Source organism: Jaculus jaculus, chromosome 1, assembly GCF_020740685.1.
Source record: "Jaculus jaculus isolate mJacJac1 chromosome 1, mJacJac1.mat.Y.cur, whole genome shotgun sequence".
Lineage (NCBI taxonomy): Eukaryota > Metazoa > Chordata > Mammalia > Rodentia > Dipodidae > Jaculus > Jaculus jaculus.
The window spans coordinates 152,825,454-152,852,744 of NC_059102.1; the positions used below are offsets into that span (position 1 = coordinate 152,825,454).

Genomic DNA, 27,291 nt, shown 5'->3' on the forward strand with positions numbered 1-27,291 from the left:
GCACCGTCCCCATCCGAGAGGACCCCGGGTCTGAAGGTCACTGGCCAGCGGGCGCCTAGGCATCCCCAGGTACCGGTCCCTTCAACACGGCCAGGGCAGGCGCGGGTGCGCGAGAGACAGGAGGCCCAAGTCGAGAAGTTCTCTTGAGCACTCCAGCCCGCGGAGGGACGCTGCGGCGTTCCCGGCATGCCCCGCGCCTCGCGGCGCCGGAAGTGAGTGAGCACTTCCGTCCGCCATCCGTGCGGCGCTCAGACCCTGTGGTCGCTGTCCCCATCGTTCCGCAGACATGAAGGACGTGCCTGGTTTCTTGCAGCAGAGCCAGAGCTCCGGGCCGGGCGAGGCGGCCGTGTGGCACCGCTTGGAGGAACTCTACACGAAGAAGTGAGCGAGCCTGGCCAGGGCCGGGAGGGTCTGCGGAGGAGAGGGGACGCAGTCACCGTGCTAAGGGTGGAGCTGCTGGCAGGGTTCCGAGCGCGATGCTAAACCCCCGCCGTCGACTTCTGCCAGCGGTCAGGCTAGTCCGAGATGTCAGCTCTTGGTTCAGAGCTAGCACTTTCGGGGCCAGGGTGCTGCCCCTTTGCAGAAGCACGCCCTGGTTACTGGCACTCGGCTGTCTGGTGTGACTGTATCTACAGTCCGGCGCTGGTAACCCAGAGATCGGTGTTTCTGCAATCGCTGCCCCATCTCCTGTCCCTGCTTTTCGTTGTATTTCACCCTGGGCCTTTTGCCGCCAGGGCGATGTCAGGGTTTAGGTTTGTTTAGAAGCCGGATGATAAAAATTGCCCACATTGGGCTCGCGCTATCCCATGAGGAAATGCCCCTCCCGTGACACAGTCACAGCACATTTTGATGCTTTTCAGCAGTCTTCTCCTATTTGCAGTTTTCAAGAGAAAGTTCTCAGTGTTTAGCACATAAAATATATGTGGCGTTTTTCGAAGTACTTTATTTGCATTAGTGCATATGTGAGATACTGTCGCTGTCCTAGAGGGCTTTTTTTCCCTCCCGAGGTAGGGTTTCACTCTAGTCCAGGCTGACCTGGAATTCCCTGTAATCTCAGGGTGGCCTGGAACTCACGGGCGTGGTGGCGCCCACCTTTAATCCCAGCACTCCGGAGGCAGAGGTAGGAGGATCACAGTGAGTTTTAGCCTTTCCTGTGATTAGGTAGTGAATTCCAGGTCAGTCTGGGCTAGAGTGGATGGATATACATATAGATACACACACACACACACGTTTCACATATGAGCTTATTTCATTCTTCATCTTATTCACAGATGAGGAAACCAAAGCACAATTTTAACTCCCTGAGATACTCAACTAATAAGTAGGAGAGCTTGGCTTTTAGCCTAGGGCTGTGAAGCTCTTATTTCCTCTCAACCCTCACAACGAACCTTGAAAGTAGTTTCAAAAGATGTTTTCTAGCCGGGCATGGTGGCGCATGCCTTTAATCCCAGCATTCGGGAGGCAGAGATAGGAGGATCGCCATGAGTTCCAGGCCACCCTGAGACTACAGAGTGAATTCCAGGTCAGCCTGGACTACCGTGAGACCCTACCTCGAAAAACCAAAAAAAAAAAAAAAAAAAAAAAGTTTTCTATTTCATAGCTGGAAAAACTTGAGTCTTAGGATAAGTGAGCTTAAGGTCTCTTATCCACTGAGTAGCAGAGCCAAGGAAAGAACTCAAATTGATTGGCACCTCTTTTAGCACCCTTTGTACTGTCTAGTAGACGATGGTTTGTATTTGCTCTTTGGTGGGACCATCAAAGCTGAAGATAGAAGTGGTGGTTTATAGATCTGAAGGGCCTATGTTTTCCAGGTTGTGGCATCAGCTGACACTTCAGGTGCTTGAGTTTGTGCAGGACCCGTGTTTTGCTCAAGGAGATGGTCTCATTAAGGTAAATAAGATTGGAATATGTAAGTGTGCTGTCCATCTTGTTGGGATGAAAGATAGGCTTTATGGTGGCCACAGTAAACTGCACCTCTTCAGCAGTGATTTGGCGTTGGGGACTGTTGTCAGTGCTGTAGTCTTTCTATTGGGAGAGAACTGCTGTCATCTCATCTTCTGATGTAGAAGCAGACATGGACCTACGGAAAAGAACTGAAACAGACATTCTAGTCCCTTAAATTCTAAGTAAGGGCTGGGAGTGTAGCTTAGCATACACAAGGCTTTGAGCCCTATCCCCAGCACCAACAAAACAAAAAGAATTAAGACTCGGTGGTTAAAGGTGCTTGTTTGAAAAATAAAATGTAAAACCCGTGGGGTTCTGGAGAGGTGGCTCAGAGGTTAAAGGCCTTTGCTTGCAAGGTGGATTGCCTGGGTTTGGTTCTCCAGTACCCATGTAAAACCAGATGCACAAAGTGGTGTATGCATCTGGAATGCATTTGCAGTGGCAAGAGACTCAGGTGCTCCCATTCTCACCCTCCCCACATAATACATAAAACTATTTTTTAAATTAAAATAAATAACCCTGGAGCCAGCAACATACCTGTATTCCCAGCACTTGAAAGGGTGGGACTGGAATATCATTAGTTTAAGGGCAGTCTGGGTCACAGTATGATCATGGGGTGATGTTGTATAGAGAAGGGTTGCCTGGGAACTTCTGTTCAGAGTTAAGGTGACCTTCCCACTTTGCCCACTATGGCACTCACTTTTCCTAGTTACCCAGACTTAATCTCAGATCACTGTGCCTAGCGCACATCAAATGAAATCTTGTCCAGGTGACTGAAGTTACTTGAACTCTTTGTCCTCACCATTGCCGTGTCTCCCTGGTAGCCTGTGACTTGTGGGCATCTACCTTGTGGTCCACTCTGCTCCCAGTCCTGTCTATAATTGTTAGTGCCTCCTGTTGTTCTGCATAGATACTCCTCACACCAAGTTCATTTTATTTCTATTTTGGAGTGTTCTGCCAGCTGCCACTTCTGACTTCAGATGTTCATCTCTTAATAGCCCTTTATTCCTTGAAACCCAATTATTACCACTTGGGAGAGCCTTTTGAAATGTCTCCCTTTGTCTGACATACTGATGTGCTTACCTGCCACCTTTTTACCTTTTATTCCCCTTTACAAACTACTTTTTTAAACATACCGGTTTTTTTTTTCCCTTTTTTAGAATTATGTATTTATTTGCAAGCAGAGAGAAGTAGAAGAGAGAGAGAAAATGAGTGCACCAGGGCCTCCAGTCACTGCAAATGAACTCCAGTTGCATGCATCCACTTGGTGCATCTAGCTTTACATGGATACTGGGGAATCGAATCCCAGTCATTAGGCTTTGCAGGCAAGTACCTTAACTGCTGAGCCATCTCTCTAGCCCTAAACTACCTGTTTTTTTGGTTTTACAAGGTAGGGTCTTGCTCTAGTCCAGGCTGATGTGGACTTCACTACGTAGTCTCAGGGTGCCCTCCAAAACTCACAGTGATCCTCCTTCCTATGCATCCCCAGTGCTATTAAAAGCATGTGCCACCGTGCCTGGCTACTTAAAAAAAATATGTATATTTTTTATTTGAAAGAGAAAGGTAAATAGAGAGAATGGCCACACCAGGGCATCCAGCCACTGCAGATGAACTGCATATGCCACCTAGTGTATTTGGCTTTTACATGGGTCCTGGGGAATCAAACCTGGGTCCAAGACCTGAGGAGGCTTTCTGTGATGGGTGTTGTGGTTTGCAAGCTCACACTAGGTAATATTGATGGAGCTTAGTTATCCAGAAGCAGATTTTAGAGTCTGGTTTTGTAGAATAAAGGACATCCTATACTTACTGTTCATGTTTTGGTCCCACAGCTTTATGAAAACTTCATCAGCGAGTTTGAACACAGGTAAGCCTCTTTAGTATTTTTGACTTTAAAAATGAGTGCATTGATATTCCTTAAGACTGAAACTTTGCTGGTTTTTATTACAGGGTGAACCCTTTGTCCCTGGTAGAAATAATTCTTCATGTGGTTAGACAGATGACTGGTAAGTTGTTTGTTTCATAATGAGCAGATCCAAATGGCAGTTAACATGATCCTGGAATTGAATTGAAATGTGATTTGATAGAAAATATCCAGTTGGCCAGGCTTAGTGGTACACACCTGTAATCCCAACACACTGGAGGCTGAGTGTGACAACAGCCTGATCTACATAGTCCCATGTCAGCCTGGACTATACTGTCAAACTTTGTCTTAAAAACCAACTGAGATTGAGGTCTATCCCGATGGGGCTTTTCCAGTAGCCACACGTCGTTGGAAACGCCTCATACAGTAACTCTGTGGTTTTCCTTAACTCAAAGGACTTTCTTGAGCCTATGTGAAGGAACCACAAAACAATTAATAAAATGCTACTTGCTCATCTTTCTTTTTATCCATAAGTATTGACATATCCTAAAGAATTATAGTTTTCCTGGATGTGATAGCTTAGGAATGAATGGACCTGAACATGTTTATATTAAGAAGCATGGGGTGACAGCAGTTAAGAAGCAGACAGATCAGCTATCCTACAATGGACCCTAAAGTAAATTGCTTCTAGGAATTAGATGTCAGAGATCTCAGAAACTTTGTCATTCAACCAGAGAGAGACTCAGGAAATTATGGTATATGCCCAATTGATTGCTCAACTGGATCAGTTCTTGCAAGGACTGAGCTTAAGCAGAACTAAGGTGACCACGATGGACAATGAAGGAAGCACATGAGAAATGCCTTAAATAAAAGTTTATTGGCTTTTCACATAAAAGAAAAAAACATCAACTGGGCGCCCAGTGTAGTGGCACACACCTTTAATCCTAGCACTCAGGAGGCAGAGGTAAAAAAATTGCTGTGAGTTCAAGGCCACCCTGAGACTACATGAATTCCAGGTCAGCTTGAGCTAGAGTGAAACCCTACCTCAAAAAGGAAGCAATCAAACAAACAAAAAACAACTGGGCATGGTGGTGAACAACTTTAATACCAACACTTGGGAGGCAGAGGTAGGAGTATAGTAATGAGTTTAAGGCCATCCTAAGACTACATAGTGAATTCCAGGTCAGCTTGGCCTAGAGCAAAACCCTACCTTGGGGGTGGGGGAGAGAGAGCTGGGGAGATGGCTCAGCAGTTAAAGGCTCTTTCAAAGCCTAGCAGCCCAGGTTCACTTACCCACATGAAGCCAGCCACACAAAGTGGCGCATGAGTATGGAGGCCAGCAGTGCAAGAGACCCGACACACACACGTTCTCTCTCTAAATATGTATTAAAAAAAAGGGGGGGGGGCGCTGGAGAGATGGCTTGGTGGCTAAAGTATTTGCCTGCAAAGCCAAAAGATCCTGGTTTGATTCTCCAGGACCCACATAAGCCAGATGCACAAGGGGATACATGCATCTGAACTTTGTTTGCAGTGGCTGGAGGCCCTGGCAGGCCCTCTCTTTCTCTGCCTCTTTCTTTTCCTAATAAATAAATAAAACATTTTAAAAAGAAAGAAAAGGCAGGGCTGGCGTGATGGCTCACCAGTTAAGGTACTTGTCTGCAAAGCTTAACAACCTGAGTTCGATTCCCCAGTACCTGCATAAAGTCAGATGGACAATGTGGAGCATGCATCTGGAGTTTGCTTGTAGTGGCTAGAGGCCCTAGCACACCCATTCTCTCTCTCTCCTTGCAAATAAATAAATATTTAAAAAACAGAATATATGAATATTATGAGTTACATTTCTTCTAAAAAAAAAAAAATTTAGGCCAGGCATGGTGGTGCATGCCTTTAATCCTAGCACTCAAGAGGCAGATGTAGGAGGATCGCCATGAGTTCACGGCCACCCTGAGACTGCATAGTGAATTCCAGGTCGGCCTGAGCTAGAGTGAGACCCTATCTCGAAAAACAAAACAAAACAAAAAGCATTTTAGGGCTGGAGATGTGGCTTAGTTGTTAAGGCATTTATTTGCGAAGCCAAAGGACCCAGGTTCAGTTCCCCAGGACCCATGTAAGCCAGATGCACAAGGTGGCACATGAATCTGGAGTATGTTTACAGTGGCTGAAGGCTCTGGAATGCCCATTTCCTCTATATATCTGCCTTTTTCTCTGAAGTAAAAATAAATAAATAAATAAAAATGTTTCTAGGCATTTTATTTACTTATTTGCATGGAGATAGAAAGAGGAAGAGAGAATGGGTGCACCAAGGCCTCCAACTGCTGCAAATGAACTCATGCAAATGCATGTGCCACTTTGTGCACGTGGCTTTACATGGGTCCTGGGGAATTGAACCCCGGTCATTAGGCACTGCAGGCAAGCACCTTAACCTCTAAGCCATCTCTCCAGCCCCTAAGTTACATGTCAGTCTATCAAACAGAGGTAGAAAGCCTCTGACCCTGCTATTCTTTCTCCTAGATCCCAATGTGGCTCTTACTTTTCTGGAGAAAACTCGTGAAAAGGTGAGTGCAAAGTCTGCAGAGCAGCTTCTGGAATAAATATGGCTTGTAGTTTCAAGTCTGCACTTTCCAAGCCATGTTGCTGGTCTGAGGGTCAGGTCAGTGCCCAGATTGCAGCCCACACTGCAGGTTGACTGCCTGAATTTTGGTTTCCTTTTTTTTTTATATCCTCAGGTAAAAAGTAGTGATGAGGCAGTGATCCTCTGTAAAACAGCAATTGGAGCACTAAAGTTAAACATCGGAGACCTACAGGCTACAAAGGTGAGTACCACGATGCAGAGTGAATCTGAGCTCAAAAGTCACTTAAAGCAGAAAAAATAATACACTGTCCTTCCTCTTTAACTATGTATCTAAAATATCTTATGAGTTTTATTTATTTACTTCTGTGTGTATGGGTACATGTCAGAGGGGTTGTCTTTGCTCCCCCTTCTTTGAGACAGGGTCCACTGCAAATGAGTCTGGCCCATTAGTGGCTTTACATGGGAGCTAGGGAATTGAACCTAGGCTAGTGGCATTTGCAAGCAAGCACCTTTAAGCACTGAACCATCTCTCCAGACCCCTAATGTGTGTGTGTGTGTGTGTGTATTTTATTCATTTTTTTTTTTTTTTTTTTTTTGGTTTTTCGAGGTAGGGTCTCACTCTGGCCGAGACTGACCTGGAATTCACTATGGAGTCTCAGGGTGGCCTTGAACTCATGGCAATCCTCCTATCTCTGCCTCCCGAGTGCTGGGATTAAAGGCGTGCGTCACCATGCCCAGCTTATTTTATTCTTTCAAGATAGGGTCTTGCTCTAGCCCTGGCTGATGTGGATCATATGTAGCTATGTAGTCTCAGGGTGGCCTCAAACTCACAGTTATCCTCCTATCTCTACCGAGTGCTAGGATTGAAGGTGTGCCTCACTATGCCTGGCTTTTGTTTTTTTTTTTGAGGTAGGGTCTCACTCTAGCCCAGGCTGACCTAGAATTCACTATGGAGTCTCGGAGTGGCCTCGAACCCACGGCGATCCTCCTACCTCTGCCTCCCGAGTCCTGGGATTAAAGACGTGTGCCACCACGCCCAGCTTGGCTTCCCCCATTCCCCCCAAAATAGTTTTAAGTTACACAGAAGTTACAAGAAAGCAAAGAACTCTCAGTTGGGCGTGGTAGCACATGCCTTTAATCCTAGCACTTGAGATGCAGAGGTAGGATCACTGAGTTCAAGGCCACCCTGAGACTACATGGTGAATTCCAGGTCAGCCTGAGTGAGACCCTGCCTCGGAAAACCAAAAAAAAAAAACAACCCACAAAGCAAAGAACTCTCATAGTCTAGCCCAGATGTCCCCATTGTTCACATTTTGCCCACTTGTCCTTATGAGCTCATGAGTGTGGTTCATTTCAGAACCATGTAAGGCTAAGTTGCTGATATGAAGCCTGTTTAACCTGAACAGAAGGGTATTCCATGTGACCACAGCCATTCTTCCAGTCAGGACTGAATGTACCTGCAGCTGGGGAAATCTATGGGCTCTCAGCATGGCAGGCCATGTGCTTCTCCCCCCTCTTTCTTCCTCCTGAATTGTGGAGTCGACTGTCTGTATTTATACTTCTGGCTTTGATTTTTGTACAATTTTGGGGACAGCTGTTGATTTGATAGAGGTAGCAGTGAAACCAACATGTGGTCAGTCCACCTTGTTTAATTAGAGACTATATGTGCTTTTGTAAGTTTTTTATATTTTATTTTTTTGGAAAGAGAAAGAGGGTGAGAGAGAGAGAGAGAATAGGCACTTTAGGGCCTTCAGCCACTGCAAACGAACTTCAGACGTGTGTGCTACCTTGTGCATATGGCTAATATGGGTCCTGGGGAATCGAACCTAGGTCCTTTGGCTTTGCAGGCAACCTCCTTAACCGCTAAGCCATCCCTCCAGCCCTGTTTTCCATAATTTTAATAATATTGGGGGTAATGATTAAAAGTGTCCTCATTACCCTAAAAAAGCCTCTTATTTATTGCTTTCTATCCTGGCTCACATGCATCCTAATTGCATTTGTTGTGAAGTATTCAAGATACACCAAAATCTCTGAGACATTAAGGAGTGCTGTAATGGGCACCCTTGGGTCCCACCCAGTCCAAGAGTGGAATAACGTGTACAGACAGACCACTGAGCCCTCCTCTGTGCTACTCCAGCAGCCTCCCTCAGCCCATGTGTTACTTGCGCTCCTTGTTCCTGTGAGCATATTCCTGACAAGAAGTGACTTAAGGGAGGATAGGTTTATTTCAGCTTACAGTTTGAGAGCTTGTAGCCCATCATGGCAGCAGGAGTGTGGGGTGTCTGGCTGTACTGAGTCCACAGTTGGAGCAGGATGAGGTGAATGCCAGTGCTTGGCTAGGCTCAGCTTGCTTTCTCCTTTTTATTCAGTCTGGCACCCCAGCTACATTTAGGGTGGGTCTTCCCACTTTACTTAACTCAGTCTAGAAACTCCCTCAAGACATGCCCAAAAGTGGTGGTTTTAGGTCCTGTCAAGCTGACATATTAACCATCACACAGGCTTCCTTGTCCTTCCTCACTGGGTAGATGTGTAAGTCTCTACACACAGGTTTGTGGCTCATAATGTTGATAGGTGTAGATGGTTCATTTTTAGTGGTATTTCATTGTACACACGTTTCACCGTTGTTGTATTTGGTCCTCTTGTAAAGGGATTTTGGCTGTTCATTCTCTTACATGCAGTGCTCATGTTGGCATTTCTTTGCCTGGGCCGTTTCCTAGGTGTGTATCTAAAGACAGGTACAAGGTGCACCATACAAGCACTCCTGAGCTCCTTTGGTGCTTTATATTTTCACACTATATAGCCCTTCCTGATCCTGTAGAGATGAAATGGCATGTTGGTGTTATTTTACTGGCAATCCCAGTCATGTCTCTACTTCTACTAATGGCCTGTTATTATTGCCGTTTTTCTGCTGTGTTCTCCTGAGTGTAAGAGTTCTTCATACTTCCTGGTTCATGACCCATCTGTGGGTTACATGCTGTAGATAAAATTGTTCAGATTGCAGCTTGTCTGTTTTTTTTTAAAAATATTTTTGTTTGGATGGAGGGATGGCTTAGTGATTAAGGCATTTGTCTGCAAAGCCGAAGAACCCAGGTTCGATTCCCCAGGACCCTTGTTAGCCAGATGCACAAGGGGGCACACACATCTGGAGTTCATTTGCAGTGGCTGGACGGCCTGGCATGCTCATTCTCTCTCTCTCCCCCTCTTTCTCGGTCAAATAAATAAATAAATAAAAATTAAATTATTTTTATTTTTTAAATTTTTATTAATTTGAAAGAGAAACTGAGAGAGGGAGAATGGGCACATCAGGGCTTCTAGCCTCTGCAAATGACCTCCAGACATATGCACCACCACGTGCATCTGGCTTACGTGGGTTATGGGGAATCAAACCTGGTCCTTAGGCTTCACAGGCAAGTGCCCTAATCACTAAGCCATTTCTCCAGCCCTGTCTTTTATTTATTTATTAGCGAGAGAGAGAATGGTGTGCCAGGGCCTCTAGCCATTGCACATAAACTCCAGGTGCGTGCATTATAATGTGTATCTGGTTTCTGTGGGATCTGGGGAATCAACCCTGGGGCCTTCGCCTTCGCAGACAAACATCTTAATCACTAAGCTGTGTCTCCAGCCCTGCAGCTTGTCTTTGTGTGCTCTTCTGTTTTAGATGAACTGAAGTTTTCCATTTTAGTATGGTCACATTTATCAGCCTTTGCCCTTGTAGCTTATACTTTTCATTTTTATGTTACTTTTAAAATCGTTTAAGCTGGAAGACAATCTTACTTCCTGTGCATAGGAAACAATTGAAGATGTTGAAGAGATGCTGAACAGCCTCCCTGGTGTGACCTCAGTTCACAGTCGTTTCTATGATCTCTCCAGTAAATACTATCAAACAATTGGAAACCATGCGTCCTATTACAAAGATGCCTTGCGGTTTCTGGGCTGTGTCGACATCAAGGATCTACCAGGTAATGCAGGGCCCTCACAACTGACAGCATCTCAGGAGCACATGGCAGCTGTGAGGTGATGAAAGGAGTAGGTCTTTGCTCTCAGATGTGTCCACCACTGTTTGAAGAAGAGTAGAACACTTTGTATAGGTTTTCGTGTGGACATACGTGTCTCCAGTGTTAACTCAGATGACCACAAGGCTTACTCCTACCAGCCTGCACTCTTCTCCCGGTCCATACTGTTACCTGTGACAGGTCCTGTGGATTGTGCAGTGCTTTGTCTTCCCAAGATCCCATGGGATGAAGAGCCCATGAGATCCCCCTAGCCAGGACTTTTACTCTGAAAATGAAGTGCAGACCTGTGTGGATAAATGACAGATTTTGCCAAGGATCTGAGAGAAGGAAAAGTGGCAGAGAGTTTTTGGGGAAATACAAAGAGTATGCATTTTAAAAACATATTTAGCATATTTTCACTTGTCTAGCAATACGCCATTGATATTAAAAACACCAGCAACTTGCCAGGTGTGGTGGCATGCGCCTTTAATCCCGGCACTTGGGAGGCAGAGTTAGGCTCGCTGTGAGTTTGAGGCAAGCCTGAGACTACATAGTAAATTCCAGGTCAGCCTGGGCTAGAGCGAGACCCCACCTCAAAACAAAACAAAAACGGCCAGAGAGATGGCTTAGCAGTTAAGGCACCTGCCTGCAAAGCCTAAGAACTATTATTTGAATCTTCTGGTCCCACATAGCCAGACACACAGTGATGCAAAACTAAGAACACCAGTAATTCTTAGAAATACTGATGCAGTGTTTATTGTTGTATTTCAAGAAAAATACATTGTTAAAGCAACCTTTTAGCCCAGAGAACAAAGGGCGTGGCCTCAAAGGAACAGAAAGCAGACTGATTGTAATTTGAAGACAGGTAGACTGCAGCAGTTGTGAGACAGTTGGGTGACAGTACTGCTTCCCAGAGCAGAATTGAAGTTTGTTACTCTGGGATGTAGTACAGGCAAAATGACATGTGTCTAAGGGAAAAAATAAATGACTGGCATTTTCATAAAACAGTGTGTGTGTGTGTGTGTGTGTGCGCGCGCGCACCTGTGTGTCTCCTAGTACAACCCAAGTTGGTCCAACAGTTGGAAAGAGGCAGCTGACTAAGGCTTAGAAGTAGAACCATCCCAAGAATTGTCTTTGTATATTTGTTATGTGAGCTTTCTAAAGCTAAACAGGACTGGGATGTGACTAAGTGTGTCATTGTCATAGTGCCAGAACAGCAAGAGAGAGCCTTCACGTTGGGGCTTGCAGGACTTCTCGGCGAGGGAGTCTTTAACTTTGGAGAACTCGTAAGTTGGCCTGGTGTAGAGTCCTTAACAGGTCAGGGTAAGGGGATGGATGGCTGACTTTGCCTGCTGACTGTCTCTGTGCCCACAGCTCATGCACCCCGTGCTGGAGTCGCTGAGGAGCACTGACCGGCAGTGGCTGATTGACACCCTGTATGCCTTCAATAGTGGTGATGTAGACAAATTCCAGACGCTGAAGACCGCTTGGGGCCAGCAGGTAGGTCCTGTGTACCCTTGGCTCTTGCTCAGCCCCACATCAGACTGCTTTTCCAATAAGGACTCACTGCACACACAAGCACCCAGAAGGCTCAGCACAAAATGGGGATACCAGCAGGCCAAGCTTGATCTCCTAGAAGAGGGTACAAGGGCCAAATAGCTGCAGTATCTCAGTGTGAAGGCAGAATATGCCATCTGTCTGTGCTGGTGAAGGGCGCCACAGACCCCCCAAGAAAGCATGATGTCTGACTGAGGATGAGTGAAGAGATACAGGGGTCTAGAGAGATGGTTTAGCAGTTAGGGCGCATGTCTGTGAAACCTGAGGACCCAGGTTCGATTCTCCAGGTCCCACGTTAGCCAGATGCACATAGTGACACGTGCATCTGGAGTTTGTTTGCAGTGGCTAGAGGCCCTGGTGTGCCCATCCTCTCTCTCTCTGTCTCAAATAAATAAAAATAAGTCTTTTTTTTTTTTTTTTAAAGATGCAGAGGCAATAGAGGGAAAAAAAACAACACATTTGCTGTTTGTTGGACTGAACAAGTGTGCAGCCAGTGTCATAAAGCTGGGGGAGGACAGAGTATGGGCAGGTGCTAGGTGAAGAAGCCTAGAAGTGTAGTAGGAATTAACCAGAGTGCTTAACAGTCAGTTATGTCTTTTTATTTATTTATTTGTTGTTTGGTTTATTGAGGTAGGGTCTCACTCTACCCAAGGCTGACCTAGAACTAACTATGTAGTCTCAGGTGGCCTCGAACTCAGTATAATCCTCCTACCTTGGCCTCCCAAGTGCTGGGATTAAAGGTGTACACGACCATGTCTGCGTAGTCATGCCTTTTTAAAAACGAAAATGACTAGAAGCAGGTACTACTAAAATGTTCACTGTGGTAGGAATTATGATTGTGTTCTTTTTTTAAAAAAAAATTATTTATTTATTTATTTGAAAGAAAGAGGCAGAGAGAGAGAGGATGGGCACACCAGGGCATCTAGCCACTGTAAACGAATTCCAGATGCATGTGCCCCCTTGTCCATCTGGCTAACATGGGACCTGGAGAATCAAACTGGGATCCTTTGGCTTTGCGGGCAAATGCTTTACTGCTAAGCCATCTCTCCAGCCCTGTGTTCTTTTTTTTTTGTACTTTCTGAAACTTAGTTTTCTTAAAACTTAAACTTGCAAAGTTCATACACAATGAAGGAGGGTAGGGAGCAATAATAGTGAAATAAGGAAGCACAAAGCACCAGATCTAGCAAGACCTAACTGCAGTCTGATTGTATGTTGACATGCCAGCAACAGTAGTACTGCCCAGAAAGAAAGTGGGGTCTGGCACTGTGGTACATGCCTATAGTCCCACCTAATACAGGAAGATCACTTGAGCCTATGACTTGAAGACCAGCTTAGGCATCTTTAAAAGAAAAAAGAAATGGCTGGAGGAGATATCTTAGTGGTTAGCGTGCAAAGCCTAGGGATTTGATTTCTCCAGTACCCATGTAAGCCAGATGCACAAGGTGGTGCATGCCTCTGAAGTTCACTTGCAGTGGCTAGAGGCCCGGTCGCACCCATTCTCTCCTTCCATCCCTCCCCCTTTCTCTGTGTCCCTTGAATGAATAAATAAATAAATAAAATATTAGAAAAGAAGGAAAAAAAGCTGACAATAGCAATTTACAGGAAGTAAAGAGGTTCAGAGATGTCTGTACATGACAGGACTACCCTGGCAGAATTTGGACTTTTTTTTTGGCATGTGTCTGGGGTGTGTATGCATGCACATGCGTGTGTGTAGGCCAGAGGCCAATGTTGAATGTCTTCCTCAGTTGTTTTTCATCTATTTATTTATTTGAGAAAGAGGCAGATAGAGAATGGATGCACCAGGGCCTCTAGTCACTGCAAACAAACTCTGTAGACACATGCGCCACCTTGTGCATATGGCTTACGTGGGCATATGCCTTAACTGCTAAGCCATCTCTTCATCCTTTCACCTATTTGATTCAAGGTCTTTTACTGAACCAAGAGCTCAACCAATGCTGCTAGACAAGCTAGTCAGCGGGCCCTGAGGATCCTCCTGTCTCTGTCTCCTTAGTGCTAAGGTTACAGACACGTGCTGCCATACCCAGCATTTTTATGTGGGTGCTGGGGTTCCAAACTCAAGGTTTTCATGCTTACTCATCAAGCAATTTTACCAACTGAGCCATCTCCGTAGCCCCCCAATATTCTTTTTGTTAAGTGGAATTTCAAAGCCCAGGTTAGGTAATGATCAGCACAAACATAGGAGATGTCAACTGTCTTTCTTTATCTCACAGCCTGACTTAGCAGCCAATGAAGCCCAGCTTCTCAGAAAGATCCAGTTGTTGTGCCTTATGGAGGTAAGAAGCAGGAAGTACTTTGTGATTCCAGACCACACTCAAGTGAGCCATGAACTGGCTGGGCCCTGTGAGCTTTCCCACCTCTCCTAAATGGTTTCTTCTACAAGGCTCCACCCTTCCCCACTTTCTTTCCCTTTGCCTGCTTTTGAAGTTTGAATTTGAATCCTGGCTTAATACAGCCCCCTCAGGTATGTCTTTCCTGCCTATCTGAGCTGAAGCTGCTCTTCCTCCCTGTCAGTGACCTCATGGCATACCCTTCTGTTAAGTGTGTTTCTATTCCACGCAGTATCCCCTGGCCAAAAAGGATTTGGTGGGCTGGAGAGATGGCTTAGCGGTTAAGCACTTGACTGTGAAGCCTAAGGACCCCGGTTCAAGGCTCAGTTCCCCAGGTCCCACGTTAGCCAGATGCACAAGGGGGCGCACGCGTCTGGAGTTCGTTTGCAGAGGCTAGAAGCCCTGGCGCGCACATTCTCTCTCTCTCCCTCCATCTGTCTTTCTCTCTATGTCTGTCGCTCTCAAATAAATAAAAAATGAACAAAATAAATAAATAAATAAAAATAAAAAAAATAAAAAAAGGATTTGGTGGCCTCAACTGCCCATTCAAAGAATGAATAATGGCTCATCTCAGAATTCCTAGCTAGGCGTGGTGGCACATACCTTTAATCATAGCATTTGGAAGGCAGAGATAGGAGGATCACTGTGAGTTCAAGGCCACCCTGAAACTACATAGTGAATTCCAAGTCAGCCTGAACTAGAGCAAGACCCTACCTTGACTGACAAACAGAAAAATCCAATAGGGCTGGAAAGATGGCTTAGTGGTTAAGGCATTTACCTGCAAAGCTTAAGGACCTCAGAATCCATGTAAGCCAGATGCTTATGGTGTTGCATGCATCTGGAGTTTGTTTGCAGTGGCTAGAGACGCTGGTGCGTGCATTCTTCCCCCCCCCCCATCAAATAAATTTTTAAAATATGTATATATTTATTTATTTGACAGAGAAAGAGGGAGAGAGAGAATGGGCACCCCAGGGCCTCCAGCAACTGCACACGCACTCCAGACATGAGCACCCCCTTGTGCATCTGGTGAACGTGGGTCCTGGGAAATCGAGCCTGGGTCCTTTGGCTTTGCAGGCAAACACCTTAATTGCTGGGCCATCCCTCCAGCCCAAATAAGTTTTTTTTTTTTTTTTTTTTTTTTTTTTTTTTAGAGCTGGAAGGAAAAAAAAAACTTAAAACCATTAAAATTTAAAACTAACTTAAAATTCCTGTAAAGTTTATTTTGTCCTTGAAACTTCTCTGAATATTGAGATCTTGTTTGTAGTGGACTCCTGACTAAGATGAGGAAAATTTTAGTATTTAGGGTACTGGGATATTCTGTATTCTTACCAATCCATTCTGTTTTGCTTAGAAAAATAGTTGTAAGCAGTTGATAGACTTTTTTCTTTTTTCGAGGTAGGGTCTCACTCTATCCCAGACTGAAATTCACTATGTAGTCTCAGGGCGGCCTTGAACTCACAATGATCCTCCTACCTCTGTCTCCCGTGCTGAGATTAAAGGTGTGTACCACCATACCCAGCAACATTTCTTTTTACAGATGACTTTCACACGGCCAGCCAACCACAGACAACTCACATTTGAAGAAATTGCCAAAAGTGCTAAAATCACTGTGAATGAGGTATGGTCTTGAACTTGGGGTATCAGCACGGGAGTTGCCCCGCCCCAGCAGAAGTGGGGCCTCTGCAAGCACTGTGCTCCCAGCACGTCTCACGCCCGCCCCTCACACAGGTGGAGGTGCTGGTAATGAAGGCCCTCTCTGTGGGGCTGGTGAGGGGCAGCATAGACGAGGTGGACAAGCGGGTTCACATGACCTGGGTGCAGCCCCGTGTGCTGGATTTGCAGCAGGTGAGTTGACTGAGCCCCTGCCCATCTTTGTGGGTTTGGGGTTTTACCTGTGCTGTCCTGGTTTTGTGTGGACAGAACCTATTTAGGAAGGGGGCCATTATTCCACACAAGGTTTTGGAAGGGATTACTGCTGCAGGGGCCTAGTGTAATGCATGCCTGGGGTCTGAGCCCTGCACTTAGAGAGGCTCACTGTGACAGCAGTCTGCTTGTGCTGATGGCTCTTAATCTTAAAATTGGTACTATGATCAAATGTGTTCCTGGTTTTGTGGTTTGAGCTCACATCCTTCTTACTTATATGTGCTGGAAGTTTAATCCTGTGGATTTCCTCCATTCTTACCTGTCTTTTTTAATGTTAGTTTTTAGAATAGCCTTGTGCTAAGAATTGGCAAGGTGATCCCATCACATTCCCCCACCTCCAGCTCTGATGTCCTTAGTATTGCCCAAGAAACTGCAGCAGATTTAGCCGTGCTGCACGAGGCCCTGCCTGGCCTGACCTCTCTGCTCTCGCTCTGTCTTCAGATCAAGGGGATGAAGGACCGCTTGGAGCTGTGGTGCACGGACGTAAGGAGCATGGAGATGCTGGTGGAACACCAGGCGCAGGACATCCTCACCTAAGGCCCTGTTGCCCTGCGGTCCTGCCTCACCCATGAGGCATTTCTGTAGCCAGTGAAACTGGCAACATTGAGCTGGGCTGGGGGTTGGGATCCTGCTGAGAGTAGGAATGTTCCTGCTCTAAAGGCAGAGGACTGTCTTTGATAGGGGTGTGGCCACTTGGAGAACCTGCAGTCTTGTAACCTGCCGTGAGGGCAATAGTCCTCCAGGCCCAGGTGATGAGAGACAGCAAGAGATTGGGGACAAAGCGATAAGCCACCCACATCCGCCTGAGAGTATCTTTTCCAACATGGTTTAAGAATTCTGTAATAAATGCCTTTGCTTTGTCCTGTTCCTGGTTCTGTCTGGGGATTAGCTTCCAGGCCAACCCTGTGCCTGATGAGAATACCTGAGCTGGAGCTGGGCAACTGGTGGGCATTTCACCCTGCCCCTCTCCCACCGTGAATGGGAGGACACAGGGCATTCGCTCCTTTCTGAAGCCCATTTCAGTGTCATACTGTCACTCTTACTGCCTTGTTTCACTCAGGCACTCGTGTGCCCCAGTGTGTGTGTGTCAGCAGGAGCCAGCTCTGGGGCAGTAGGTGGCCTAGGTGGTGGCTGGCCTGAGTGCCGACACAAGAATGAGCACTGGCAGTGGTGGACCATGGAGTTTATTGTGACCATGGGGGGTTCAGCTGCTTCAGGCTGCGGAGCTTTTCTTGTAGCTGTCCAGGTGGGCTAAGACCCAGCCTGCTGGAACCAGGAAGCTGACAAAGGTGGTCACCATCCCTACAGCCTGCTCCTAGTGGAAGAAAAGCACACATGAGTTCACCTGGCCATGAGAAGGCTTCGACCTGGCTACTGGGCGGGGAAACTGCCCCATCCCTGGAGTCTTGCTAGGAGATTTCGTGGCCAGGCAGGATCTCCCAGCGAGGCAGAGGCCACATATGCCAGGGTGCTATGCAGAATGGCAGAACAACTAAGATTTCAGTTGCCATGAACAAGCACAGGGCTGTGCTCTGACGACAATAGCCCTGGTCAGAAGCTTAGGATGAGGTTTCTGCATGGGCGTGTCCAATGTGTGTAGTACCGTCCAGAGTCCTGTGTTCTGAGTTGCCAAACTTGAGAAACTAGGTTATGAAGCACCAACCACACGGGACCCTGGGTTCCCCCCTGCATTCAGGTCTCCCACCCTCAGTCTTCCTAAAACTGAATTGTCTCCCTGGTTGTAGACCAGCCTTTCTTTCCTCTTGACTTTAACCTACATTTGAGAGATTTGTTCTAGAATAGGAACCTTAGGACTTAAGTCTTAGCTATATGACCTTGATCAAATGACCTGGGCCTTGGTTTATTCATACATAAAACAGACGTATTCTGTGGATATTACTGGGTAATTTTTGTTTTTGTTTTCACCCCCATTCTGACCTCGGAACAACCTCCCCCTTTCCTAACAGTGGAATAAGTATCTGCCGCCCGCCACCCCTCTCAGAGCACTACACTGCCTAATGACCTCCCAGCTCATGTATCCAGTGAGATCTGTGCCCCCTGAGTTTGGTCACTGCTAGCCTTGCCCAGGCATGGAAGACCTGAGAAGAGCCTCCCACCCTGACCTCTGAGAGCCCGGCCCACACGGGTGATGCAGTATGGTGGTGTCAGAACCTCGGGCTCGGCCTAATCCTGTAGCACTAACAGCAAGACCATGGTCACCTTTTTTGTTTTTTTTCCCCACCTCAGTTTCCCCCATTTCCCTGATCTTTGGAAATGCTGTCTAGAGGTTACTTACCATAGGGCTAGTGGGGTTTCTGGCCGGTTTGGCAGACACGTGGGCTTTGGGAACCACCCAACACTTCAGTGGGGCTTGGAGCAGCTTCAGAGCAGGGGGTAATCTGGGCATGGTTCTGGGGTCAAGCTGCTGCTTTGGCTCCAGTGAAGTGGCCAGAATGTCCGCTACAAGTCCTCTGCTCGCTAGGGTGTTTTGGTCTTTTTATAGCTGGAGGGGGGAGCTACAGCTGTCCCTTCCTGTCACAGGACTTGGCAGAAAGGCCGCCTGCTGGGAGAGGACCAGCCTGGCATGCTATTCCTGCTGTGACCTTGAAGGGCCATGAGTTCATCAAAATGTGGGTAGTAGGTAGGGACCATTTTGGAAAGGTCTCTTCCTTCACAGAAAAAGGGCCTCAGTTGAGCAGACTTAGGGAAGTCAGGCTGAAAATACAGGAGGGGACGTGTGACATGTTTTACAGTGCTGTGCAGAGCCTCTGAAATTCCGTAACATGGCTTCCTGGCTGAGCCGCTGGTCACTGGTAGGTAACCCTGTAGTCCTGAGGCTGCTGTGGCCTGGGTGTAACTTGGGAGGTCGGGCAGCCAGTTACATACCTCTGCAGAGATGGGAAGTCGAGCCGGCTGTGAGGAGAGGCCACGTCTGAACCCAGACCCCAGTTAAGGCATCAGCAGGCCATCTCCAGCACTGGCTGTGGGCAAGCTCCAGTGCTCCCAACTTCCCCTTCTGCAGATAGTGGGTTGTCCATTCCCTTCCAAATTCACATTAGCACCTAGTTTCCCTGCTGTCTGGGAGAGACTGTCACCCTTCTCAATGCAAACCTCCCTGTCCCTCTCCTGTGCCTGCTCTGCCTCCCAACTCCTTCCCACCAAACGCAGAGCTTGCTTTCCTTGGTCGCTGACCATCCTCCCACTTCATTCAGCCCCCGCCTGACCTCTGATGGCTCCAGGTCCTTTTGTCTCTCTGTCCAACCTTGACACTCCAGCTGCTGCTCGTCAGTTGTGACCCGAGGTCTGTGCTCTGCTGCTGTCCTCACCCACCCCATTTCCAAGTTCCTGAGGCCCTACAACACTTCTTCCCCAGCAGTAAATAGCCTTCGCTCTCTGGGGAGTTCACACTCACATGGCCTCTGCTTCTCCAGCAGGCTCATGCACACCTCCATAGACCCCAAAGCCAGGGTGATGCCACCCGCCATGACCTGCACAGCATCCTGCCAGTTGCACGGCCTTAACGTTCTCATACATTTGTTCAAGTAACATCTCAGATGTACCTTCCTCGCTGTGAGCTTCCTTTCTGTAGCTGGAATAGCAGCCTCAACACTGTATCCACTACGTGGAGGGGCCTGGAGCAGTTTCAGGCTTCACAGAATTTTCAGTTCATGTTGGACAATTACAGATGGGTGGATAGATGAGTGGGTGGGTGGCCAATGGGACACAGATACAAGGATGGAGGAGAATGGAATTTCAAAGGGGGAAAGTGCGGGCGGGGAGAGGGTATTACCATGGGATATTTTTTATAATCATGGAAACTCTTAATAAAAATTGTGAAAAGATAAAAAATAAAATTAAAAAAAAGAAAAAAGGGAAAAAAAAGGATGGATGAAGTGTCCATCATACTAGGCACTGCTGCATTTGAGGGATGCACAGCTGAGTTAGAGCAGCCTTCAGGGGAGCTGCTCCATCAGCAGAACAGCCCAGGCGAGCCTGGATGTGCTCTTTAGTTGCTTTCAGACCATACAGGTGTGAACCAATGCCCAAGTGGGATGGTCTGGTCACCAGCGTCTAGGCTCTCAGCTTCATCCATGGCCATTGTCTAGATTGGCCATGCTCGCCACCCTCACTGGGAACAATCATGCTCTTAGTGGTTTACTTAAATATGACGATAAGGGAACTGGGGAGATGGTTCACTGGGCAGGACAGCTGGCTGTGCAAACATGAGGAAAGCTGGTCTGCCTGGGCCCACGTTGGGTGACCGGCTCCCTCGGATAGGCAGGGAGGGCATCCGGAGCCAGTGTGGAGAGGACTCGAGGCCACGCTGCCATACCGGCAGCCCTCAGACCTGACGATCAGGCTTCAGGACACCACACAGCTGGTCTGTGGGTCGCTGTGGGCCCACTCCCAGCCCACTTGCTGCTGCTGGCCCTGGCCTGGCATCAGTTAGCCATGGGCCAAGGCCTCCTGGTGCTCCCCCCTCTCCCTCCGTGAGCAAGTAGGCCTGGCGAAGGCCATGGTGGGCAGAGGGCTTCACTCATGGGAACTTCACAGCGGGGACCTGGGGTACAATGGGGGAAGGTGCTGCCCTTTCTGGGGAAATTGCCTTAGAATGGACTTTCATCTCCACCATTATCAGTGACTTCTTTCTTCTTGGGTCTGTAATCCAGGATTTACTATAGTAAGTTATCTGACCGTACTGTGGCTGCTTGGGGCTCTCAGCGACTCACTTTGGTTTGGGGCACATTAGACAGTTAGTGCTAGGCCCGGAGGAGATGGCTCAGAGGTTAAAGGTGCTTGCTTGCAAAGCCTGCTGGACCTGTTCAATTCCCCAGCCACCCACATGATGCCAGACAGGCACTTGATTGCAGTGATGAAAGATCCAGGCATGCACAGGTGTATGCATGCACACAGATATACGACAAATTAATTCATTAACGAGTCATTGTTACCGGGCTTGATGGCTCAGGTCTTGAATCCTAGCATTTGAGAGGTTGAGGTAAGAGGATTGTTGTGAGTTCAAGGCCAGCCTGGACTACAGAGTGTGTTCCATCCAGATCAGCCTGAGCTAGAGTGAGACTCTGCCTAAAAAGAGAAAAGCTATTGCTGCCTTGTGACTCCTACATGCTTTCTGATGTCTTACTTTCTTCTCAATCACGTTTTTTTCCCCTCTCCTAACCATTGTATTTAAGATCTATATTAAAATAGCTTTATGGAGGCTGGAGAGATGGTAAGTGGTTAAGGACCCACGTTAGCCAGTGCACAAGGGGGCGCATGTGTCTGGACTTTGTTTGCAGCAGCTGGAAGCCCTGGCGTGCCCATTCTCTCTCTCTCTGCCTTTCTCTCTGTGTTTGTCACTCTCAAATAAATAAATAAATAAAAACAAAAAATAAAAAAAAAAAAAGCTTTATGGGCTACAGAGATGGCTTACCGGTTAAGGCATTTGCCTGCGAAGCCAAAGGATCCAGGTTCAATTCTCCAGAACCCACGTAAGCCAGATGCACAAGGAGCATGTGTATCTGGAGTTCATTTGCAGTGGCTAGAAGTCCTGGTGTGCCCATTCTCTCTCTGTCTCTCTTCCCTCTATCTCTCTCTCTGCTTGCAAATGAATAAAATAAAATAAAAATAGCTTGAGGAGGCAGAGTTAGGAGGATTGTCATGAGTTCAAGGCCACCCTGAAAATACATAGTGAATTCCAGGTCAGCCTGAGCTAGAGTGAGACCCTACCTTGAAAAACAAAACAACAACAAGAAAGCTTTAGTGCTGGAGAGATGGCTTGGCAGTTAAGACACTTGCCTGGGAAGCCTAAAGACCTAGGTTTGATTCTCCAGGACCCACATAAGCCAGAGTCACATGGTGGTGCATGCATCTGGAATTCATTTGCAGTGGTTGGAGGCCCTGGTGTGCCCATTATCTCTTTCTCTCTCTGTGTCTCTAACAAATAAAGAAAAAAGAAGCAAAAGAGAAAAAAATATTTAAAGTAGCTTTTATAAGCTCAAGAAAAGCCCAGCATTATATTTGCCCTTAAACCCAGTCTGAGAGTGATGGAGATAGGAAGATTGTTTGGCTCCCTAGTAAGTGCCCAGAAAAATAGCAGGAGCTCCAGGTTCAGTGAGTGAGAAACTCTGTCTCAGTGAAATAAGGCAGAAGAGCAATAGAGGAGGACACATGATGTCCTCTGACCTCCACATGGGTGCACACATCTTCACACATGACACACACATGCACATACAACCATCCCACTAGGAACATGGCTGATTTTATTCTTCCTCAGAAACCACATCTGCTTTGAATATGGGACTCTTCTGTAGACTCCACTGACCTAGGCTCAGGCCAGTCTTCCCAGGACGGAGCCAAGCCCCGGGAGGCCTGAGCAGGGAGGTGTTTTGAATGTTATCTCCAGATGCCAGCCTCAGGCTGTGGGGGGCTCTGCCCCCTCCTGTGTAGTAATCCCTTCCGCCTGAACCTTTAATTATAGCCTTGGGGTCCAATATGGGATAAGGCATTATGGACCTGCGCAGTTTGCTCAGAAGCTCATTCTCCCAGTCCATGTTTCTTCGTTCACAGATAAGACTTGTCCCTAACCACCACAGGCCTGTCTCTGGAGGAGGCCTCCATCTCTGCTTTCCTGGGCCTGGGCTGTTTACTGGCTGGCCAATGGCAGGGCCATCTGCAGCTCCTGAGGCTGCCCCATACCCTCACCACACAGTCCCTCTCAAGGTGGCCCCAGGTACCTTTGATGATGTCAAGACAAGCAAGCAAATCACTCTTGCTTTGGATCTCTCTGGCTTCTTCAAACATTAAAAAATAAATAAATAAATAATTTATTTATTTTGGTTTTCAAAAAGGTCTCGTTATAGTCCGTGCTGACCTGGAATTCACTATGTAGTTTCAGGGTGGCCTTGAACTCACAAAAATCCTCCTGCCTCTGCCTCTGTAGTGTTGGGATTAAAGGCAAGGCACCACTATGCCCGGCTAAAATAGATTTTAAAGAAGTTTCAGGCTTGCAGAGAAGTTGTGAAAACAGGGCAGTGTTTCCATGGGATTCATACCACAGCTAACACCTCACCCTGTGTGTATAAGGCTGCCGGCTTGGTTCCCAGCACCAGGAAAGCATGGCAGGGGGCGTGTGGAGCGGACAGACCTACTGCTTTCCAGAGCCTCGGGCTTCCCAGCACCCCTTGGGCCAGCCTTGGTAGGTGAAGCCTCAGTGAAGGCCCTGGAAGGTGGGGAGCCAGTGCAAGGATGAGACCCAATCAGGACTTGCTTTACAGATCCCCACTCCTAATGCACAGGTGTATGGCCTTCTACTCCCCATGCCTTCACGCTAGGCCTGGATTCCCCTCACTGCCTGGCCTTTTACTAAAAGGGAACAATGTTGCCAGGAGAAGGGGAAGGCAGCCTGTTGGGTTACATGATGGGGATGAAGACCCCATCCAACAGCCTTGCAGACAGGTGGGGAGAAAGCTCAGCCACACGGGCTCATCCTGGGCAGCAGGGCTTCTCACGGTGTCTGGCAGACAAGGCGCCCTGCTTCCTGCTCTTCTTTACTCTGCACTCAAGCACACAGCTCCTGCCTGCGGAGCTGCCCTGGACACGCCAGGATATGTGGCTGCCAGGGACTTGCAGGCCTCTGCATTTTCCTTGCAAAACTGCAAGGCCACCTCCGCTTGCAGGAATCCTAGGGTCTCGGTAGACAACTGTGGGCAAACGGTGCCACCGTGTGTCCAGACCTGGAAGTGCAGGAGCTGGGAAAGCTCACAGCAGAAGGAGGGGCGTATGGGGAAAGGAAGGCTTTCCACATCAGGGACTCAGGAATGCGCATCTGTTTGGACAATGACAGGGCCGTTGTCGTTACATTGCCTTTCTATATGCATCACATAAAACGGGTTCCCCGCCAAAAAAATAAAAAAAAATAAAAAAGGGCTGGAGAGATGGCTTAGCGGTTAAGCGCTTGCCTGTGAAGCCTAAGGACCCCGGTTCGAGGCTCAATTCCCCAGGACCCACGTTAGCCAGATGCACAAGGGGGCGCACACGTCTGGAGTTCGTTTGCAGTGGCTGGAAGCCCTGGCGTGCCCATTCTCTCTCTGTCTCTCTGTCTCCCCCTCTCTCTCTGTCACTCTCAAATAAAAAAAAAATAAATAAATAAAAAAACGGGTTCCCAGAGGGTGCTGGCCCAAGCAGCACCTGAAAACCAGCTAGAGGGGTCCCTCTGGCCCTGGCCAGCATCCAGCACAGCAGGCTCACGGCAATGATCACAACAGCTAGATTCACATCCCCGCAGGTTTGCTGTACACTTCATGTCGCCATTTTCATGCCACCTAAAAACTTCCGTTCAGGGGCTGGAGTGATAGCTTAGCGGTTGAGGCGCTTGCCTGCGAAGCCTAAGGACCCAGGTTTGACTCTCCAGGTCCCATGTAAGCCAGATGCACATGGTGGCACTTGCGTCTGGAGTTATTTTGCAGTGGCTGGAGGCCCTGGCATGCCCGTTCTCTCTCTCTCTCTCTCTCTGTAATAAATAATTTTTTTAAAATAAAAAAATCTTAAAAAAAAACAACCTTTCATTCAGAACTAAACAGCCCCTTGCAGGGAAAGTAAAGGTTGCCTTGATGAGAATCAGCTGTTTTCCTTTATCTGCAAAACCACACCCCACTAAATATTTCATGTATTTACTTGAATTACTGAAACCTTGGGGAAGATCTTGCAGAGGATGTGGCCATTCTGTGGGTGCCATTCTGGGACAGGTGGCTGTGCTCAGCTAACCTCAGAACAAGGCTGCTTTGACCTCAAAGGTTAGCTGGACTCAGAGGAAGGCCCCATCTGCTTTTGAGCATGGCCAGGAAGAGTTCACCTTAACAAACCCTGGCTGCAGACTCTCTTGTGGCATCCTGACATCACTGTAGAGAATTCCACTCTTTTTTTTTTTCCCCTGGTTTTCTGAGGTAGGGTTTCACTCTAGCCCAGGCTGACCTGGAATTCACTATGTAGTCTCAGGGTAGCCTTGAACTCATGGTGATCCTCCTACCTCTGCCTCCCAAGCACTGGGTGAGAATTCCACTCTTTAAGGAATAGGCTCAGACTTTCAGAGGTGACCCAGGCCTGCTTTACATAGATATCCCCAAGAAGAGACACCCTACACTGTAATGTGTGATGATGATTAATCTTAATGGTCAGTTTGACTGGATTTGGAATCACTATGGAAACACACCTCTGATTGTGTCTATGAAGATGTTGCCAGAAAGGTTTAACTGAAGAGGGACCCACCTGGGATATGGGTAGGAACATTGCATAAGGTGGGAATCCCAGACTAAATAAAAGGGGAAAGTGAGCTGAGCACTTTTCCTGCTGTCCACAGCACATGCCACTTGACCAGTTTGCCTCCTGCTCTCCTACCGTGCCTTCTCCATTGTGAGCGACTGTGTTGTTTCAACTGTGAGTCTTTTTTTTTTTTTTTTTTTTTTGTCAGCTATTTTGCCACAGCAATAAGAAAATCAAGTAATCCAGGGGCCGAGGACATGGCTTAGTGGTTAAGGCGCTTGCCTGCAAAGCCAAAGGACCTCAGTTCAATTCCCCAGGACCCACATAAGCCAGATGCACAAGATGGCTCATGCATCTGGAGTTGGTTTGCAGTGGCTGGAAGCCCTGGCACACCCATTTTCTGTCTCTCTCTCTCAAATAAATAAATAAAATTAAATATTTTTTTAAAAAAAGAAAATCAGGGCTGGAGAGATGGCTTAATGGTTAGGCGCTTGCCTGTGAAGCCTAAGGACTTCGATTCCCCAGGACCCACATTAGCCAGATACACAGGGGGCACATGCATCTGGAGTTCGTTTGCAGCAGCTGGAGCCCCTGGCACACTCATTCTCTCTCTCTCTCTCTCTGTCTCTCTCAGATAAATAAATTTAAAAATTAAAAAAAAAAAAAGAAAATCAAGTAATCCATTCAAAATAATTAATGTACATGTAACATTCAGATACAAATCCCACCTGAAAGACCTAAACAACCAGGGCACCCTGATATTGAAGCACTGCCTAGCCAACTACATAGAACCTATCCACCTACAAAAGCAACTCTTCTGCTGCCTCTGCGCACAATTGCCCTATCTTGCTTGTTGTATTGTGTGTATCTAGTAAATCCTGCTTCTGCCATTGGTGTATTTATTCACAACCCGTGTATGACTGCTCTGACAGTGCCATTTTGGGGCACACTTCTGACCTATCTACACCCCCTCCCAGTGGTTCCCCTCTCTGGAAACAGACCCAAGCCCTCCTAACAGGAGTATGTTCTTTGGACCCAACTAGTTGAGGTTCACGGGGTTTCACAATCCTGACTATTTTGTTGGTATAATGGTTAACTTTATATGTTGATTTAACTTGGACTGTGGTGTCCAGATAGTTGGTCAAACATTATTCTAGTGTTTCTGTGAGGGTCTTTTGAGGGGTGAGACTGACTAACAAATGGGTGGACTTTAGTGACGCAGATGACCCTTTTATAATGTGGTTAATTATAGAGAGATACCCATAGTTGTGTTATGGAGTTAAGAAAAAAAAACACAAGATAATTTTAGTACTGGCCAGAAGTTGTAATAGAAACTATGGCCTTGAAACAGTACAAAAACTACAGTGTCAGTACCAAAGACCACGTTGTATGGGACATAATTAGCATGGAAGTTTATTACAGTTCAAGACATAACTTTGTGCCAGAGGCCTTTAACTTTTTATTTTTTGGTTTTTCGAGGTAGAGTCTCACTCTAGCCCAGGCTGACCTGGAATTAACTCACTCTGTATTCTCAGAGTGGCCTTGAACTCACGGCAATCCTCCTACCTCTGCTTCCTAAGTGCTGGTATTAAAGGCATGCACCACCATGCCAGGCTCTAACTTTCTTTTTAAGAGTTATTTTTAGGGCTGGAGAGATGGCTTAGCAGTTAAGGCATTTGCTTGCAAAGCCAAAGTATCCCAGTTCAATTCTCCAGGACCCACATAAGCCAGATGCACAAGGGAGCGCATGCCTCTGGAGTTCTTTTGCACTGGCTGGAGGCCCTGGAGCTCCTATTTTCTTCCTCTCTCTCTCTATCTTTTTTTTTTTTTTTTCTC

General features: G+C 47.1%; 2 protein-coding genes and 1 non-coding gene across 3 annotated transcripts; 2 read left to right on the forward strand and 1 right to left on the reverse strand.

Annotated features, from left to right (window-relative positions):
- The first annotated feature begins 212 nt into the window (after window positions 1–212).
- On the forward strand, window positions 213–17,064 carry Psmd13 (proteasome 26S subunit, non-ATPase 13). The gene is made up of 13 exons (XM_004654156.3): window positions 213–381; window positions 1,812–1,890; window positions 3,774–3,808; window positions 3,892–3,947; window positions 6,317–6,360; window positions 6,532–6,618; window positions 10,165–10,336; window positions 11,576–11,655; window positions 11,744–11,869; window positions 14,158–14,220; window positions 15,812–15,892; window positions 16,003–16,119; window positions 16,639–17,064. Exons 1-13 carry the CDS (start codon window positions 287–289, stop codon window positions 16,732–16,734), a joined length of 1,131 nt encoding a protein of 376 aa, XP_004654213.1. The 5' UTR covers window positions 213–286; the 3' UTR covers window positions 16,735–17,064.
- Window positions 4,170–4,299, forward strand: LOC123457863. The gene has a single exon (XR_006635223.1). It is a non-coding gene; the product is annotated as a small nucleolar RNA SNORA18 (small nucleolar RNA).
- Window positions 17,065–17,371: 307 nt separating the features above from the next.
- LOC101598562 (cytochrome c oxidase subunit 8B, mitochondrial-like) lies at window positions 17,372–18,659 on the reverse strand. Its single transcript, XM_004654157.2, has 2 exons — window positions 18,494–18,659; window positions 17,372–17,512 (listed from the first exon to the last, which is right to left on the reverse strand). The coding sequence occupies exons 1-2, from the start codon at window positions 18,602–18,604 to the stop codon at window positions 17,411–17,413; spliced, it is 213 nt and encodes a 70-aa protein (XP_004654214.1). The 5' UTR covers window positions 18,605–18,659; the 3' UTR covers window positions 17,372–17,410.
- Between the last annotated feature and the right edge of the window lie 8,632 nt (window positions 18,660–27,291).

Bases quoted from the DNA above. Each gene is read 5' to 3' on its own strand.
- Psmd13 (XM_004654156.3), top strand. From the start codon at position 287: ATGAAGGACGTGCCTGGTTTCTTGCAGCAGAGCCAGAGCTCCGGGCCG. The intron at 382-1,811 runs GTGAGCGAGCCT...TATGTTTTCCAG, and splicing joins GAGGAACTCTACACGAAGAA to GTTGTGGCATCAGCTGACAC. The intron at 3,809-3,891 runs GTAAGCCTCTTT...TTTTTATTACAG, and splicing joins ATCAGCGAGTTTGAACACAG to GGTGAACCCTTTGTCCCTGG.
- LOC101598562 (XM_004654157.2), bottom strand. From the start codon at position 18,604: ATGCCCAGATTACCCCCTGCTCTGAAGCTGCTCCAAGCCCCACTGAAG. The intron at 17,513-18,493 runs GTAAGTAACCTC...TTCTTCCACTAG, and splicing joins GAAACCCCACTAGCCCTATG to GAGCAGGCTGTAGGGATGGT.